Raw genomic sequence first — 19008 nt, 5'->3', positions numbered from 1 at the left:
AACTCTCTAAGGCATGTCACATGCAGTGACATTATAACTGTGAATGCTTTAAACATTGAATTCTGTTATACACACATCAGTATGCAAAAGCAGTAGACATACATGGTCCCAAAGCTTATCCAGAGACTTCGTATTTCGTATTTTTGACATGGACTGTAACCATACTCTTCAGTATTGGTTTAACAAGTCACAAACATGAAATATTCAAAGGAATGTATTTTATTCATGTGTCTTATAGGTTTTTCTCCTCCTACCATGGAGATTGCCTTATAATTGAATTATTGTCCAGTTAGGTAATTGATTCTCAATAAATAAACAAATCTTTTTCTTTCCCCTAAGTATAAAGGACAAGTATGTCAGATATACTGTAGACATCCAAATTGCAGAAGTCTGCATTTAGTGGACATGAATGTAAGTCTTCCATGAATTCCCTCCATTGCTGTGAGAAGCACATGTAACATACCTACACTCCAGTCCATTTCCTCCACCGCATCCCCATATAAACCATGCTTGCTCTTTCCTCTGAAATCTTTTGAAGCATATAGAGCAGTATGGACATGAAGATAAGACAGGACAAGAAGAAATGGTGCATCAGTGTTCCTGGAAAACAAAATAAACAAAACAAAACAAAACCAAACCCCAAACCCTTAGTATTTTTTATAACAACATTTCTACAAAGAGATCTTTCTACAGTAGACCTAAAAAAAAAAAAAAAAAAACAAAACCAAAATCTAATTAATTACTGTTTGCTATATATATTGAAAGAGGACTTGTTTAAAGCCAGGAACCTAACAGTTTCTGGCTACAAGCACTTCTCTTAATTTTACAAGTACATCTTTAAAAGCCCGAATACAATTGCTGTTCAAAAACATACTTTCAGAACTACATATATACATGAAACACAATTACCTTCCTCACAAGGTCATATGGAAGCTGATCAACTAGACTATCATGAGGACCAGGGTCAAACATACCATAATATCATTAAGTACATTAAATCAAGTATACTAGTACTTTTCCTCCTTCTTTATCCTGGACGAAGGTATGTGACCAAACCTCTTGACATTTAATGCTCTGTGTGTGTATGCATGCGATCAGTACATAACACTACAAGTATGTTGTACCAAAGAATAAGTAATCTCAAAGTACATACTAATACAAAGATTTTTCGTGTCATAGTAATGAACTGTCTCCATTGTCTTCAGTCTATTTCCTGAACTGATACAGAAGAAAGAATGCAATAAATAGACTGTCTGTAAATTTTGCTGTTCATGTGATCTGTCAACATGATATTTATGATTAGTTTCAGCAGGCTGTGAAAGCACAGCTCAAGTAAGAACTTTTCCTTATGCATTATTTATAGAACTTTACTTAAAATTGTGCAGTACTAGCCAAATTTACTGCTATACGCTCTAACAGCATTTGTAGTACATTATGCATATTGTAGATATCAGTTGAATCACAAAAGCACTACCCAGAAAACCTATCTGGATCTCACCTTAAAGCACACAGATAATTACAGAGTATTTTTGGGTTTATTTACCATATTTTCCCTTGCCAGTCTGTGGTGGATAATACCTGTGACTCATGTCAACATCAAAGGGAGACTATATATTTCCTCATGCAGCTGATTCATCCACCCTTTAAAGAGGGGAGGAACAATACAGACATGCAGATACAAACTGTTTCTTTAAAATGAAAAAAAAAAAAAAATTCTAACCTTTAGAACCTGAAAACAAAGTCTTTTAACAAAAGGGATTCATCTGATATCAATACTTTAGTCTTAAGGAAAAATAACTAGGTTTAATCTAGTATATTTATGATCCATTTTTCCTCTCTCCTTGGTTGGATCTGTTTTTACCACAAGTTGCACAGTTAAAGCTTTCTTTTTTATTGGCATACGCAGCAGTACATAAACACAAAATGGGAAAATTTTATCCAGATTACTCACTTGATAAGTGTGTTTCTGACTGGGACTTTTTCTTCATAAAAATTTTCTCCTTTTTTAAAAAAATGACAGAATAAATAGAACATTTTTCATGTGGAAAATGGAAACAAAATTATTTTAATTCCCTTCAAATGTTTGTGCATGTATCTTGTATTATCTCAGTATTATAAAGTACAGATTCAAAAAAAATAAAGAAAAGAACATTTTTCATAAAAGATACACTTTCCACGAAGTTGTGTTTGTTGCTATTTGAGGTCATACGTGTGAGAACCTTTCATTACTGTAGCAACAAATAACACGAGACTTCTGAGTCAATTAAAAAGACTGAAAATATCAGCATTTCAAGTAAAAAAAAAGTATATTTATAAGTTTAATATTTAATATGTACATTAATGTAACACTGACCTTTCATTAAAGAACATTTCTGCAAGGCAGCTGATTTTTGTTTTACAACTTCCATTTTTTACTGCATGGGATTATCGTTGACTTTTTCCTTAAACACAGTTCACTGAATTGAGAATAATAGAAAAATTCTAGGGCAAAACACCACAAAAATTTACTTTATACTTACAATGGCATAGGCACAATTTACTTTTCATGCAAACTGCCTTGTTCTAATGTCACAGAGATAGTGCATACTTCTAAATGCATACCTGTATTGCTAAAAGTGAGTATCAAAAGCCTCCACTATAAATGTTATTTTCAAGAGATAATAATTCAGGTTTGTTTTGCTTTTTTTTTTAATGGAACTGACACAAAGATCTAACTTTCATGAAGAGTCATCAAATCAATAACTGATATGGAGGGGCACTACATCATTTTCTTCTTTGCAACTTAAATTGACAGGTTCTGATTGACAGCTCGCTGTCAGGTGGAGAAGTGTCTCACCTATTAATATCCTATAAAAGATCACAGGCAGCTATTTATCTCCTGCCAAAACTCTTTGAGGAGAATCATAACTGACTATCTTTACCATGACCTTGAAAATGGAATGACAATATCAGCTAGTAGGCAGGAAAGAAATTTGACAATAACAGCTTAACTCCTGAACCACTTCAGTAAACAGCTCCTTCAAAAATGTATTGCCACTATCTTTTACACAGTTCAAACACAGGGAACTTCAGTTTCAAAAGATCTGAGATTCACTTATTCAAATATAGTAAATTTTTTTATCCTAACATGGATCACAGAATCTTTTCAATTTACTGAGTAGCCAGAGAGATTACACACAGCTGACATAAGACATTCTTTAATGTGTGTTTAACCGATCTTGAAAATATCTAAAAGCACCACGTTGCTGGTGACTCCTCCCCATTGCATAGTACTAGGTTCTTCTTTTTTTAGTGTGAGGAGTCTTTACATTACTCAAGGATTCAGTTCAGGCTTGAGCTGTAAAACACAGCTTTAAAGTGGGTGAGAGAGCAAGTTACAACTAATCTGACTTTGTGCTTCACACACGGGTATTTTAACTTTTTTCCTGCAATTTTGCTCTAAACGCTTGCTTCATTGAAAACTCCTTGGGTAATTTTGTTTGCTTTTCTGTGCACTGATGTTAATCTAAGACCACTGCAGGAGAGCAACAGGTGGAGCTCAGAATTTGTTGGCCTGTACTTGTCAAATCAAACTGAGATTTCAAGTATGATTCTGTACTGAAAATGAGATGGGAACACGCCATGACTGGGATCCATTTTACTTTTTCACAGTAAATTCTAAATTAACCTTTAATATGATGTACAAGCATCTGAACAACATTTTTTTTTTTTTTGCTAGATGTGAAATTATCCTCACATTCTATCATAAAGTACATATTTTTAACCTGTTAGACCACTACACCCCCTATACCAGTGAAGGTACTATGATTCACAGCAGCTGACTATAAAAGCAGATATACTTGGCTTTGCCTGAGCTGGGCAAACACTGTGCTGTGTTAAAATTGGGTTAACAATTGTTTCTGTAAAAAATTGTTTCTGTAAAGTCTTATAGATTCCAGCTAATTCACCCATAAGACCGAAATAGACTGCAAAGAACTATTTGAAATAGATATAGGGGTAAAATATATTACTTCTTATAAGGATAAATACCTATGATTTAATAAGACTTATTGAATGTATATGAATATGTCATTTTCACACAGTCACAGTACACCAGAGTCACAGTTAAGATGAAAGAAAACAAAAATGCTGAAGTATATAATCTGAAAAGATATTATCATCACAAATATGTAAGTGTGTCAACACAAGCAGATGCAAACCTAACTTTTCCTTTCCTGTAACTCTCCTTTTAGTAAAAACATTATTCTTATGCAATATCTCCACCAGTGGATAAATTCATTCAATGCTTATTCCCCATGGCTCCCTCCTCTACTTCCAGGTTAGATCACCAATTAGACAGTGCTCTTTGTGACAGGACTGGCTGAATGCACTTCATTAAGCCTTCTTGTTCCTGCAGAAGGCAAAAGTAAACCTTGGCTTAGTTGTATCAAAGAGGGACTTTGTCCTACAAGCTGGATTTTGTTTTGTTCTGACCGCTAACAATAGTAAAATCCTTGTTAGCATGAACGAATCCATGAATGAATATTTCTGTCTTACTCTTTTAAAAGACACACCTTAAAACACAGATCTCATATTTTCAAAATTTTTCAAAATCATAAAAGAGAACTCCAGACCACTTGGGGATAACTTATCAAAACCAGAAAACGTGTTGAAAATGGAAAGAGAAAGGGAAAAAAAAAGTATAAATATGGAAAATCTGACTCTTTCCAGAAGATAATAGAAGTAGGATGTGTTACTACTATATCTGCATTTGTGAAATGATTCTTCTATGCAAATAGACAAGATACTTTTGACTTCTCTAATTTCTTGCCTATTTCTTCCTTTAAATGCTTAAGGTACACAATTCATATATGTTTTTATTTCTTTTCTATAGAACCTTTTTCCTCCCCTTCAAAAAGTATATTCTTGTAAGCATGGGGAAAAAAAAGAAATCTCATCTATTACAAATTAAACTCATTATTAAATCCCTCTCCCCTGCAAAATTTTGGAGCCCAGTATATAGACCTACTGCTTTTTAGAAGTGTTCCATTTACAATGCAGTCTGTCACTCATCACAGAACTGGTTAGCTCCTTAATCATTCTTAAATGACTTAAATCTTTCATTTTCAGATGGCCCTAAAGTATATGAATTCACAGCTTCTTCCTGTTAGCTTTTTGTTCAAAAGGAACAAGCAGAGGTCTGAGAAAAAGGGACGAAGATCCAGTAGAGTTGTTATGGCTTATAAGTTATTACCCTTTTTTAATATATGTGCACATATACATCATGTGTATACAAAGATACACAAACTCTTCTCTATAATTTGTATTTTGCTGTAAACTATAAGGAATATTCTTGTAGGATTCATAAAAACACTTGATTTCAGAACTCTAACTCCAGTACAACATGTCAACTGCCTGATCTTAAGACCTAGTGATATATGGAAAAACTCTAAACCACAGTCTGCTAGAGTAGGTGAAAAAAAATCTGAATATGTGTTGTAAGAGTGTTTCAAGGATTGAAACAGAATAGATAAAAAGAAAATAAAAAAATTATTAACCGCCATCACAAAATTTTGAACATTACGGCTATGCAATCTATGACTGAAAAAAAATTTGCATGACAATTATTCAACTTCATCATCACCATAGCTTTTGAATATAAACATGTTTGTATGCAAATACTGTTTTCCAGAAGTTAGATTTCATTAGTTTTGGGTTTTTTTAATATTATTATTAATTGTGATCAGCTATAAGAATTTGTCAGAGAGGTATTCTGTATCATAGAGTGGTACTTTTGTGTTGTTAATTTCTGATACGTTAGAAACTGGTTTCTGGCATTTTTCAAATTTGGATTGTCTGTGCAGCTGGTCATTAAAGGACATGCCGAAGACATATGAGTGACAACCACATTGAACTTAACATGAAATAATTAGCATCCATTTGACTTTCAAATATACTGTAATGTCTAGAGAGTGTTCTGATAGGTTTACAATATGTACATACACTTGCTCTTTGGAAAAAGTAATTAGAATTAACATACACTGAGCTGACCTGCCCACTTACAATTAGGGTAAGCAACTAAATTAGTACTTGTTTTCACACACTGGATCTGACACTTGTAATTGTATATATTCTTCTCCAGTGCCATTTCTGAGCATTGAATCTTGTATTTGCTCTCTTTCAGCCTACCTAGGAACAAATGAAAACACAGTGATACACATATACTGGACTAAGGAAGAACAAATACAATACCACCTCTCCAAAAAACAGACCAAAGTAAGTATAACAGCAGACAGCTATATGCTATGAAGAAATTACAAGAAGACTTGAAAAATACAAAATCCAATTATTATATACATGGTAAGAAGTCATAAAGCTGACAATGATTGAGAAATAGCTACAAAAGAGATTAATGTCAGGAAGTCCATTGCCTGAACCCTGAAGAACTTATAAAGGTAACATAGGCAACAGGTATAATAAACTTACATAGATAAACCATTTATGTTGTAATTGTTATATAACTATATATACATTAATATACATTATATACAAATATAGCATAAAAGGGCTGCATAGGAAGTACCAGTGCTGTTGAAGCTTGGAGCTTCATCATATATTTATTGTAAAGATAATTAACCAATTAAAACATGCATAATAGCTGACGATTCTTAGTTTGGTGATAAAATGTATATTAAGAACCAAGGCGAATGACTGAATTCTTTAAATTCAGGATTTTTTGAACTCTGGTATACTTGTGCACAAGGATTACTGGTGTACAGGACTGAGCTTGCTACTTATTGTATTATCTAAACAAGAGAAGTCTGTATGACAAATCATATGTTGAGTCAAACATGTGGCTAAAGGAGGGTTGAGGGAGACCGCTTGCTGAAAGAAGTGGAATGACAAGAGTGCTGTGGAACAACCATGGCTTCCAAAAACCTGGTGGCTCTTCACTTATGAGTGCCAGGTGTCTGACTGCTGCTGCAACCAGGCTGCCTCTTGACAGTCATTCCCCTACAAACGTCCAAAGTCAGTAGACTAGTCATAAAAGCAATGGTCTACTGGTGCACTGGTGTTGACAGGTATGAACTATATAATGTCAGAACCGGTGCGTCAAAGCAAATATTGATTTTGTTGCTCACACTAATATATGGGACAGATCAGTTCAGTGAATATTAATCTAATTACTCCTATCCCCAGGAGCAAGCTTTATGGTCATATACTTTGCATGTGAATTCACTACAGGGCACAGTTAAGATTGCTCGAATGCCCTAATTGCTTCTCAATACCTTAATGTGCTTGGATATTCTGTAATTTAACATTGACTCCGAATTGTCTGGGTTATAATTCTCACTATAATTGCAGCATTCCTGTAACAAAGTTTATTGTAAATTACGAATATGTGCTATTAACCTTGACTTCAATTTAAAATCACTTTTGTCTGGAAACTACATTGAGAACTGGGGCCAAGTGCCCAGCTGATGTAAAGCCACTTACCTCCAGCTGCGTCAACAAAGCTATGCTGACTTAGGTGATACATTGTTTTGCCAGCTCTAAACACTGATTAAGCTACACAATAACACTGTGCACACTATGAATATTAATAAAGTTAAAAGAGTTAGAAGAGTTACTAGCATTGATCTCCAATCTTGAACTCACCTGTTTTGGGGCTACCATTTCATTGTCATTGCATTGAAACCAATGAAACATTCAGAGATATCCAAAACATTATGAATCACTACAGGCACATTACACACTTGTAAATCACGGAAGAATCTGCCAACATATAGTTAATGTACTCAAGAGTCCTTTAAAATCACCAAATGCTTGGTCACTAAGCAAATAACCTCTCAACAATTTTCAAAGTGGGGTATGTGTGTGTGTTTGCAGGAAACAAAGTACTTCACTGTTCAATTAGAATGTGGACGAGAAGGCATCTTTATCACCATTGCCAAGAGGAAATAAAGATGTTTGAGTTTATTTATAAATACTCATGAGAATGTTGATTGCTGGGAAGACTTACTTAAAAAAAAATTGATATAAAAAACATTTTATTTTGGGATGATGAGTAGAGATGGCCACATCAAATATTTATAATGATAGAAATGATAGAAAAATTGCAGTATGAGATCATGATTTTAGGTAAACATTTTTTCTTGCTAACAATCTTGATGACTACTGCATGCAGTCATTAAGTCTAGAAAATTTAGCCTCTGATTCTTTGGTATAAGTTTTCATTCAGCAATGATACCATGTGAATGTATTCACAGTAACTACCTGGTACATACTTTTCAGAATAGTAATTAAGGGATTTCTTATGTCTTAGAACATTTTTTTACTTTTGATAAACTGTTTTTAGAAATGGCGCAACCTGTTTCAAAAGTGACAGAGAAAAATATTTTGGCATATTTTTCAAGAAGTTAAATGGATGAAGTATTTTTGCTCCAAATATATTGATTTATATTTCAGAATATACAAAAGTATACTTTTATGATTTGATCCCATTAAAAGCCCTGTGGTGACAATTACGCCAAAGTAGCTAACTTTGCAAAAATGAAGAATGACTTAGGATGATTTTGTACATCCAATGTTTAGGTGACCCAATGTGATGGCTATTAAAAAATCATTGCTTTCAAAAAACCATTTATTTCCTAACTACTGTAAATCAAATCTTTTCAAAATGAATCTGGCATAAAAGCGGAGGCATCTAAAATGACGGTATCTTAAAAAATTGGCTTTATGAATGCCATTTAATGGATGCATCAAATCAATGATGAAGAACAGTTTCCCATTCCAGAAAAGTCATGGATTATGACTCTGCATTGTGCTTTCACATAATTAAGTCACACCACAAAAGATTTTTCATATTTCAAGTAACATGAAATTCTCAAGAATTAAAGTCCTAAAAAAGTTAGATGTTTTTTGAAAAAATTTCTGAAGCAGATAAACATAAATAGTTTTTAATTTTTAGAGAAAATAATGACATACCCAATAGAAAAAAAGTCACTTTCACTAAAAAGATTAACTTCAGTCATCTTTTAAAGGTAAAAAATGATGATAATATATAATGACATATTCCTCGTGCCTACCAGTTCACATTTTTTTCTACTTTTTCGGAAGCATCGCCATCACAAAATGCCAGCATTAACTTATAACACAGTTAGAAACCTACCTTTCTATAAACTGTACGGCTTCCTTTGTCAGTCTCTGAGTAAAGTTCTCATAGGATAGCGGTTGTTGGATAATCTGATGATCCCTCATTAAGAAGCAGTTCAAGTGTCGAAAATGATAAAAGAAAAAAATCAAAACCGCAAGTGAAATAGCGGTTATTAACAAGCAGTAACCCAATGCTTGGAAAGGTACTTTGAGGAGGCCAACGTACTGCACTATTGCCAAAGAGACCAGGGTGATTCCAGCGATTTGGACTGGGATGACAAGGGATTTCTGAACCCCTTTTAAAAATACGCTGCCTTGGCCAGGTTTGCAGTCTCTAAAATTGGTCACGGTAAGCCCATAAAAGTAATCAAATCCATGACTGAGGGGGTGGTGACAGAAGTCATTACTGCTTTCACAGTTCATCCCAAGATGCCACTTTCCTACAAGGAGAGAAGGACAAGGAGTATTTTTGTAGTTAAATCATCAAACTTATAATATGCGCTATTCCAAACATGAAACTGTCACTATCTGACTGATATCCCTCCGCTCCCAAGCATTTGTTGTGTGGATCCCTATTTTCTATCTAATCTTTCTTTATGCCTTCATCAAAGACTTTGTTTCACGTCTGCCTCTTTGTTTTAGTTAGAAATAGTTTGGCACAGCTCCTGATGGAGACCATTAAATTCTGAGTGGACTAGCAGGTCACTGAAGAGCAACAGAGCCCTAACAGATAGTTAACCTTGAAAATGAAGCCTTTGTGCATGTGTAGTTAAGCAGTCATAAGACAATACCGTTTTGTAGCAGCTACTGCTTTCTTAGGAAGAGCCAATATGGAATTACGAAATACCTTTTCTGAAATTTTTCTGGCAAATCATTCACATTTGACTAGTTTAAAAAAAAATAGGAAGAAAACAGTAACAAACAGGAAATAAATCAAGAATAGTGAAATTACCAAGGCATTTATTATTTAAATGATTGCAAAAGCTCTGAAATTGCCAATCTCCCTCACTATACACATTTATATATAGTGGGGGAGATTATTTTTTATTTTTATATATATTTTATATATATATAAATAAAAAAACCCAACAGTAACAAATAAATTACTGCCAAATACTGTCTCTCTCAGCATTCTGTCTCACTATGAAATCATTCTAATTCTGCAATAATGTTGGACACTGACTGACACAAGAAAACAGTGAGTCTGATTTGCATTATAGTAGCATAATCTATGTTCATGCTGATTACAGTAAGTATCTAGATAATTCGTTCTATGACTCAGGTACAACCCCTTACCATATGCTTATGCATCGCTTAGTGCAACAGACCTAACTGTTTGGTAGTTGCTATTTAAATTCAAATGCATAATTAAAAAAAATTCAAATTCAGTTAAGCCTATTGACATAAATTACGGCTAGAGCTATGCTCTTTGGTCTCAGCAAGGAAATGTGTTGAACAGTTGACAAAACGTGTCACCCTTGACAAAACAGATGACAATATATATTGCTGGGCCAAATTTTATTTATTTTTTTTCTGAATCAAATACTTAAACATGACCAGCATAATTCAGGAGTTGTGATCTTAAAAGAAATAAACAAAAAAACCCGCAAACACAGTAAGTCCTCAACCCCATAACCTAGTCCAAAGAAATTTGAAATATTTTGTTCTAGAGACTTCAAGATACACATGGTAGAAAGTACATGAAAGGAAAAAAGCATATATAGAATTTTCCCCTTTCCTGAACCATCCCAGCTTTTACACACCTCTAAGAAAGAGTCCTGATGCAGGCAGCCCTGAGCATCTCCTGGGTCTAGAGAGCAGCATATTCATCCTGCACTTCGGCCTTTGGCAATGAAAAATGCGGGTATTGCAGTACCAAAGAGGGCGAAGACGGGGGTCAGTTCTGATTTTTTGAAATAGTACCTAGCAAATGGGCTCAATGTCATTATTTCTCTTTCATAAACGACAGAACTAAGGTATGGGATGGGAATGTTGTGTGCCTAAGTTCACCCATCAGCAAAGGTGGAGAAAAACACCACAGAAATCTTGAGCCTAACTGAATGCTTAGTTGAGTCCAGTTCTCCTTGTACATCTCTTGATGGTCTTAGGGTAGAAATACCTTCTATATATCATAGAAGCAGGTATAAAAGCATTTTCAGGGCTGCTTATGTGCCAGCAAAATGGAGGCCTCTACAGCTTTCTCATCCCATCAAAAGTTTTCCCACTTACTGTCAGATGGCCCCTCACCTGAGGCGGTATTCTGCTTTCTGTGGGCAGAATGGCTCTCATCACTACTTTTGACATGCTTCAGTGAACATTATTGTGGCCGATTACAAAAACAGCAATGCAGACCACTGTACTGAATTTTTAGATGTTATAATGGTGCCATAAAGGGCTAGCTAAGACTGCAACTCTGAATTTCATTCCCAGAAAGCAAAGACACAGATTTTGGAAAATAAATGCTTCAGTGTTTCCTCTTAGGTTTACGTGACTGTCTTTATGGAATAATCTTAAAACCAGATGTGTAGCAAGGTGAGCATGAAACAACTCTCATCAAGTTAGACAACTGAAATAAAGGTAGAGGCTTATAATCACGAATATAAATGATCTTAAAGCTTTAATTTTTAATTTTTTGCTGCTATTTGTCAATCTCAAAGCACCTATAATTCAGAAAAAAAATATGAAAAAGAGACCCAAACAAATTAAATATACATTCAAGATCATTTATTATGATATAAAGAAGTTTGTTTAAAGTGGATCTCAATAAAACTAGACATTGCAAGCCAGGACAGCAGAATCTTGCAACAACAAATTAGGACAGGGGAAAATATAGGACCTATTTTTATCGAAAGGCTTTTAGCAAGCACAACAAATTGTTCAATGTCAAGATGAACTTGGGCCTCAAAAAAAGATTTGTTCAGAAGCAACTTAAGCCAAACAAAGCAGACAGCAGGTTAGCTGGGAAAAGCAACAGAAGCACTGGTTCAAATTATATCAGCAGCTGTGATGGAAAGACACAATTGCCATTCTCAAACGGCTGATGAGGTAGAGGGTTTTGATAGATCCTGCACTACTCTGAAAAAAGCAACTGATGACCGGGTCTACAATACGTTTTGTTTCATTCCTTGTGATAATAACCCCTGTCTTGAGCTAGTGTTTCAACAGATTATTGTAATGTGCTTTACGCTCTGGGGCCCTTCTGAATCTGAGAGCAGTGCAAAATGCTCCCACCTCTTTGCCAAGTGAAGCTTCATAGTATGGACACTTCACACAAGCATCATACGCATTTCAGCAGATTCTACCAAGCTTCTGAGTGAAATTTATGCTGTTAATTAAATTTTGAGTACCTTAATAGTTTGAGACCTAGGCTTTTTTCCCTCTCCTTCGGCCACAATTAAGATTTCTGCAGAGCAAAAGCAATGCAATGAAAGGCAAGTGGAAATGAGAGGCAAGCCCTATTCAGCCAAGAAACTTCATTTGGAACTCAGTTTTTCAGAACCCGGAATGCTGTAAAGGCTGCAAAAATCCGTGTTTCCCCTCTACTTTTCCCTCAGACAGTTGAAAAGGGAGCAATCTGAAGACTGAGATGTATATAATGATATATTTCTTTTGGTATGATTTGTACTCTTCAGATAAATGGTAAGATGCAAGATGTAGAGCAAGATGGAAACAGAAATATTTTATGTGCTCAAAGAAATATATTTATATGAAGTACATAGCAATAATATGAAGTATATATGCATTTATTATTAATATGGTCAGATTTTAAGCTGTTCTATTAATAACTGTTCTATTAATCCTACTCCATAGACTCAGCCAGTCTTGTATTGGACACGTTACTACTGTGATGTGTCCAAATATTACAACACCTCATTCTGGAGGAAAGATACAAGTCCCGGTTTATCCATTAGTATTTTAAACTTTGGAGATAAGCTACATAGGTGGATTTTAAACTTCTCCAGGACAACACACAGGATAACAGTAGTGAGGAAAAGTTGACCTTTACTCAACTGTAATTGAGTATAGCAGTAGTTAAAATAATACCCATCTACTTTCAGTGGAATTTTTGCATTATGAATAGCTATTTCCTACAAAACATCAACTTTTCTTGCTACTCTCCGAGATCCTTAACTGGTGAAATATTACATATTCAATATATTTGCCTTTTTTGAGAAAATTTGGTTTTGTTGCAGATCTTCTGACTGTGTCTTTTCCTGCCAGATCTATTGGATGTCACCTTCTTTGTGTCACAGGGGAAAAACAATGAAGTAAAAAAGCGTATACATCAAGTAGATTTATAGCTAAAATATATTTAGGGACATATCAAGCAAGAGGAAGCATATACTCAGAGGAGGGAAAAAAATTTAAAAAGAAAGGAAAATGCATTTAGGAAAGAAAAAAAATGTCCTTAGAGAGTAAAGGGGAGAGAAAGTTGGCAAAAAAAAAGAAGTGACAGTACAGGCTTGAGGAACTGAAAGGTTTCAAATTACCCTTATGCCAATCCATCACCAGTGCAGGATTTGACAATTAATTGTTTGGGAACTGCTGAATTAGATTGAACCAAGCAAAGACTCCCTGACCTAGCCCAATATGGTGTGATAAGAATACCAGCAGAGGCAGAAAATGGGCTGGTTGGGAATCAGAGTCTGCCTATCTAGTCTTCAAATCTACATAATTTTTCTTCTTGTCATTTACATATGCTTTATCCTTAATTTTAATGCACTTCTTGATTTTTGGAAGCCTTCATTATACTCTAAGGATATGGTAATATTACATCTTATGGTTTCATAGCTATCATTCAGGCCACTTGGAAGAACTGTTCATTAAGCATCATGGAGATAACTTCTGGAGATCTAAGTGGCAAGCTGTCATGTTGCAGTGAAAGTAGTCAAAAAAAGAACATTAACTAGGTCAGCCCCAGAAAATGAGTTGTATTACAGTTCTTGTTACAAACAGAAAAATGATTTTTTTGCAGTCTTTAATTCAATATGCAGCAATAGGAATTAACTCCATGATGAACATGACAAATTATGAATGGCTTTTTTGCACTATGGTTCAAATACACCTGCACTAAATATACTTCTGCTAAGATTTTCTGTTTTTTTGTTTTGAATCTGTCAGGATATCAAGGTATTTTATACTTTCTAAGACTGGGGTATAGCTAAGTAGGATTTCTAGTTAGGAACATCGACATTGGTTATCTACATAATACAGATATTTTTTGAACAGTGGTATGAATTGTTAGCCTTGCTAAACAGCCTGATTTTCTAAACAAAAATTACTCCCAAAATTGAAAGCTTATGTTACATTTAAAAATCAAATTGGGTGCATCCATCATCTAAATTAATGTAGTAACATTCCGATATGATGTTCTCTAAACAACTATTTCCTGGAAATTCCAATACAAGAATACATTATGTAACACAAGTTGTATTTCACAAAAATCTTCTAAAATGTAAGCAATGTGGAATAAGTCAGTGGCCAAATTAGGAAAAAAAAAACCACATTATTTAAATGTTATACCTTTATGATATTCATTCCAATTCTGTTTAATATTCATTTAGTGGGATTCCTTTTACCCATCTCTGGATATTTATGCTGCAGTTAGTTGTCTGAACTATCTTTATAATGAGAGAGAAACACATTTTTACATTAAACATCTACCACAGGATGAGAAAAATTTCCTAGAAATGCCCATTTCTGTCTGATCACTAAGAAGAGAATTCAGACGGTTAGACTAGGTACTACATTATCTACTTTATGGATATTTGAAAATTGGTGAAATGAATCCCACCACTCTGCTGACTTGTACCCTGCGATGGATCCCTCATTGTCCCTCTGTTGTAATCAAACTACTATTTATACTGAAAAGTTTTCAAGACCTTGACTAATTTTCAGTTTGTTCATCATGTTTCTTCAGTACCTTGCACAATGAGACTATAACTACACAAGTGAATTAGACATACTTACCTGATTAGTGTTTCACATATGCATGGGAATGTGCTCAGCTTTGTGCCAGAAAAATAAGCTCATTATGCTGTGGGGGAAAAAAGCTTAATGCAGACCCTTAACAGCCTATATGGAAAGCTAATGTTCTTTTGATTGAAATGAATGAAAAATAATGCTGTGTATGTGTGCAATTTTACCTATTAGAGCTGTTGCATAACCTCTCTGCTTCAGGAGTTTGGAAAAAGTTATTTCTTCAGAAGGAAGTCCCCCAGAAGAGGCAGAAAATAAGAAGACACCAACTCGTGAGAAGGCAGCCATTCCTAAATACAATGAAAATGAATGAGACTTGGATAATATAGTGAAACAATTTCCATTCCTTCTTTCTGCATGCACTCTTTGGCTTTAGGTGGTATCACTAAAATGACATATTACTACCCGACACTAAGTGTTGCAAGTGGCAGATACAATCATCCATTTAGCTGAGTGAGGTCTTTTCTGTATTGACACCAGAAATTGAGAAGTGGAAAAAAAATTCTCTGCTTATAACCGTGGGGCTAGCCATCACATAAACAGTTGCAGCCCCTTCTGTAGATGTTCTAAGGTATAACATATCTGAAAGAAGCTGAGGTTGCGTAATTTATTTTTCTTGTACACAGGGAAGGAATGGAGCTGAGGACTAAACGAGATCACTCCTGAGTTCTACTCTCAGAACTTCCACTTTCCTCATACGTCATTTTCTACAAGACTTTCAGGTTATTTGAGAGAAGGCAGTTGAAATAGGGCAGTCTTACAGCTGGGCATGTAAATATCATGAGGTTAAAAAAGAGCAAGAGAGTCTGATTCTGGAAATAGAGTGGCAAGGGCACTCAGCTTTGATGGGAGAGGACCAGTGCTCCAATGGCATGAAGACACATGATTCAATGCACACAGAGTGCATTAAAGTAGCATCAGGTATCAGCTAACAAGATGACACCTAAATAAGCCACAGTAATTTCTATATACTGAGAGTCTGAGGAACACAAACTTGAGCTTATAAACTACTCTCAGGATGAGGAACTTGAGAGCTCAGGTTCATGAAAATTAGATTACTAGGATTCCAGATGAGAGCTGGCTCCGAGTATAGACAGACAGAACACAGAATATCTATGCAAATCTGTGCAGATGTATCTCCAGGAAATCTGAATTATGCAACTGGATGATTGCAGTGCCAAAGTCACAAGACTGATGTAGACAACCAGAATCTTCCCTCAGGTATCCCTTGTGGTTAGATGAGAAAAAGACTCGTTAAACTGGTTTATTAAAGAGAGCTCAACCTACCCTTCAAATGTTGACTTCAGTTTTTCACCTCAGCTAACTTTACTGATCAACAGTTTAGGTAGTTTTAGTCATCTATACATATCTATACTTTATTTATTATATATTTATTTACATTTATTTTTATGTACTTGAATTGCTTGCAACTGAAATCAGTGTAATTCCCTTAAGTTACCAGAATGAAAGTACAGAAACATGATTTTTTTTTTTTTTTCTTCTTTGTTACCTTTCTCTGAGTTTGTGTCTCATCAAATACTGCATTTTGGAATATTTTTCTTCAGCTCTGTTAGCAGGAGTTTTAAATTTCTAACATTTTTTTCCACATCATGATTCTAGTATCTTCTATAATAATCCTTTACTAGCTCTTCACTGATGTTTGGAAGTAGTCCATATTTAGCAATTTCACAATTTAATTAAGACAAAATTCAATTTTTGCACCTATGTGGAAATGATTAGGTATGACTGAGAGCAGATCAGTTAAGAAAAAAAAACAGTTCAAATGCTAATTTTTCAGAAATAAGAACAAGGATTGTAATGGAAAGTGACCTGTGGCTTTATCTACAGTAAATATTAATAGCAATATAGCTGTAACAGGTATATAAAATTTTCCTTTGCAGCTGAATGTAATGGAAAATTTAGCAAGTTATATTAGCTGGCACTTTTGCAGAAGCTTGTTACTTGATTTGAATGAGCACGAACATATCAAGTAGGCTCCAGAGTCTTGCTTTGCTTTCATTCCCAGAAGCAAGGACAGGATGTTTTATCACTAATGAACAAGTGATCTGATTAATGTATAATGATCCTTGCTAAAAATTATGTTAAGGGAATGTTAAAGTTGCATGGCTAAGCACTGAGGGGCTCAGTCCCAGCACACTAAAACAAACAGACTGGATCTTCACTGACTCAAATGGGCTTTGGATCAGGTACTTTAAAAGTAAGAGAAGTTATTAAATGCATGTATTCATAGGATACTTAACACTGTGTACGGGTAGATATGGAACAAAAATACTTAGAAAGAAGGGGGATTTTTTGCTTTCTTCTTCCCAGTTTTAAGGGCTCCTGGAATACCTTAATGAACTGTCCTTGCCGCCCCCCCACCCCGAAAAAATAACAATTTGTCTAAATCAAAAGGTTTTGTAGAAACAGAAATGTCTGAGCAGAAGGATTTACACTGGGTTTGTCCATTGTGTCTTTCTAGATGCATCTCTGTGATGTTCAACATTGAGGCTGCCCACCTGGGAGCAGCCTGAATGCAACTGGGGAGGCAGGTAAAGAGCCCAGGGTCATTTGGACAGTGGAGGAAGTCAATGGAATTTGTCTGCTCCTTACATTAAATGGCCACAATCAGATTTTTTCCTCAGTATTTAAAAAAAATCTTTTTCTCAATGAAAAAGCTTTATTTTTGTGTTAACTCTTCTGAAATGTGAAAATTTCGCATACATATGGAAGATTTCAAATGTTGACAAACTCTGCTGAGCTTGATTAGTCACTGAAATGAATATCTAACCCGGTAATGATAAAGATATCAAGAAAGGCCAGAGAAAAAAATGCATACAGTTTACTGAAATAAAATATGATATTTATACATAAATAAAGTAATGGGATTTTACCTGATCTGATAGGATATCGCCCTGTCAGGAAAGCTGCCCTGCTTGGAGTACAAAGTGGGGATGCTGCTATATGCTGAGTAAGCGTCACTCCTTCCTCTGCTAGCCTGTCAATATTAGAGGTTCTAGAAAAACATAAGCAGGAAAAAAATTTTAAAAATACACAAAGACGATTATTTGGAAATGAGCATGGTGAGATCAAGGCATCCAAGGTAAAAACTATCAGGAAAAATCAAATTAAGACTTACTGTATGCAAATTATCAAAACCACGGTGGTGTTGCAATTCTAAATACTACCTTGTCAAATATTTTTACATTAGATTTCAACACTGAACTGAGGCACTGTGGCATTGTGCCAAAAATCTTTTTCCCCACTTTCATCTACTCTTCACGGCCAGTTCTAAACTGTGACACCTGGACGTATTGTATTGCAACCCTTTTTAATGCATTCCTTGACCCAGAACTGTAACTTCGCTACTTACATTGCCCTTCTGCTTCAGCAATGGGGAGAGGAGAGACTGGAGAAAGGTTGTGCTTCCTGACTGCCTACTTGGTGTCACTTTTGTCTTTCCCCAGCAAAAGTTTTTTGGGGTAGGGGTAATGTTGTGTGATGGTATCAGTTATCAGGGGAGATTCAAACGGTTATGACTCTGCGTTAGGCTCCATATTGATGACGTTTACATGTCTGACATGACTATGTCTGCAATATTAGACCCAGGAGCACATCCAAGTTTCCATATCTGCACGGAAACTTGTCTGTGACCTGGCTCATCATGCAGATGAAAATTGGTTCCTGCAGGAAGAAATCCTGTGCCCCTGGTTCTATAGAAAAAAACTAGGAATGCAGACTGGCCAGGAGCTGCAGCATGCTCTAATAGGTCCCTGACCTGAGAGATTAATGACCATGACCTCAAGGCACACTAGTGCTCCCATCTAAGTCTGAATAGTCAGAAACACTAATTTTCCAACAGACTTCTTTGCTATCTATAACATCACCTACTGA

The 19008-nt window shown here is 35.2% G+C and overlaps 1 protein-coding gene across 3 annotated transcripts in view; it reads right to left on the bottom strand.

The window, feature by feature from the left end:
* Nucleotides 1-19008, bottom strand: part of STS (steroid sulfatase) — a 106949-nt gene that overhangs the window by 61433 nt on the left and 26508 nt on the right. For all 3 annotated transcript variants that reach the window (XM_050910793.1, XM_050910808.1, XM_050910800.1), the window contains 4 exons: nucleotides 18009-18130; nucleotides 15282-15404; nucleotides 9152-9575; nucleotides 464-600 (listed from right to left, as the gene is read on the bottom strand). In XM_050910793.1, the coding sequence (XP_050766750.1) occupies nucleotides 464-600; nucleotides 9152-9575; nucleotides 15282-15404; nucleotides 18009-18130 (806 nt within the window). The remainder of the gene's footprint in view (nucleotides 1-463; nucleotides 601-9151; nucleotides 9576-15281; nucleotides 15405-18008; nucleotides 18131-19008) is intronic.

Source organism: Gymnogyps californianus, chromosome 1 (assembly GCF_018139145.2).
Source record: "Gymnogyps californianus isolate 813 chromosome 1, ASM1813914v2, whole genome shotgun sequence".
NCBI lineage: Eukaryota > Metazoa > Chordata > Aves > Accipitriformes > Cathartidae > Gymnogyps > Gymnogyps californianus.
Note: the sequence above shows the minus strand (reverse complement) of the source record. Positions and strands in the feature narration are given on the sequence as shown.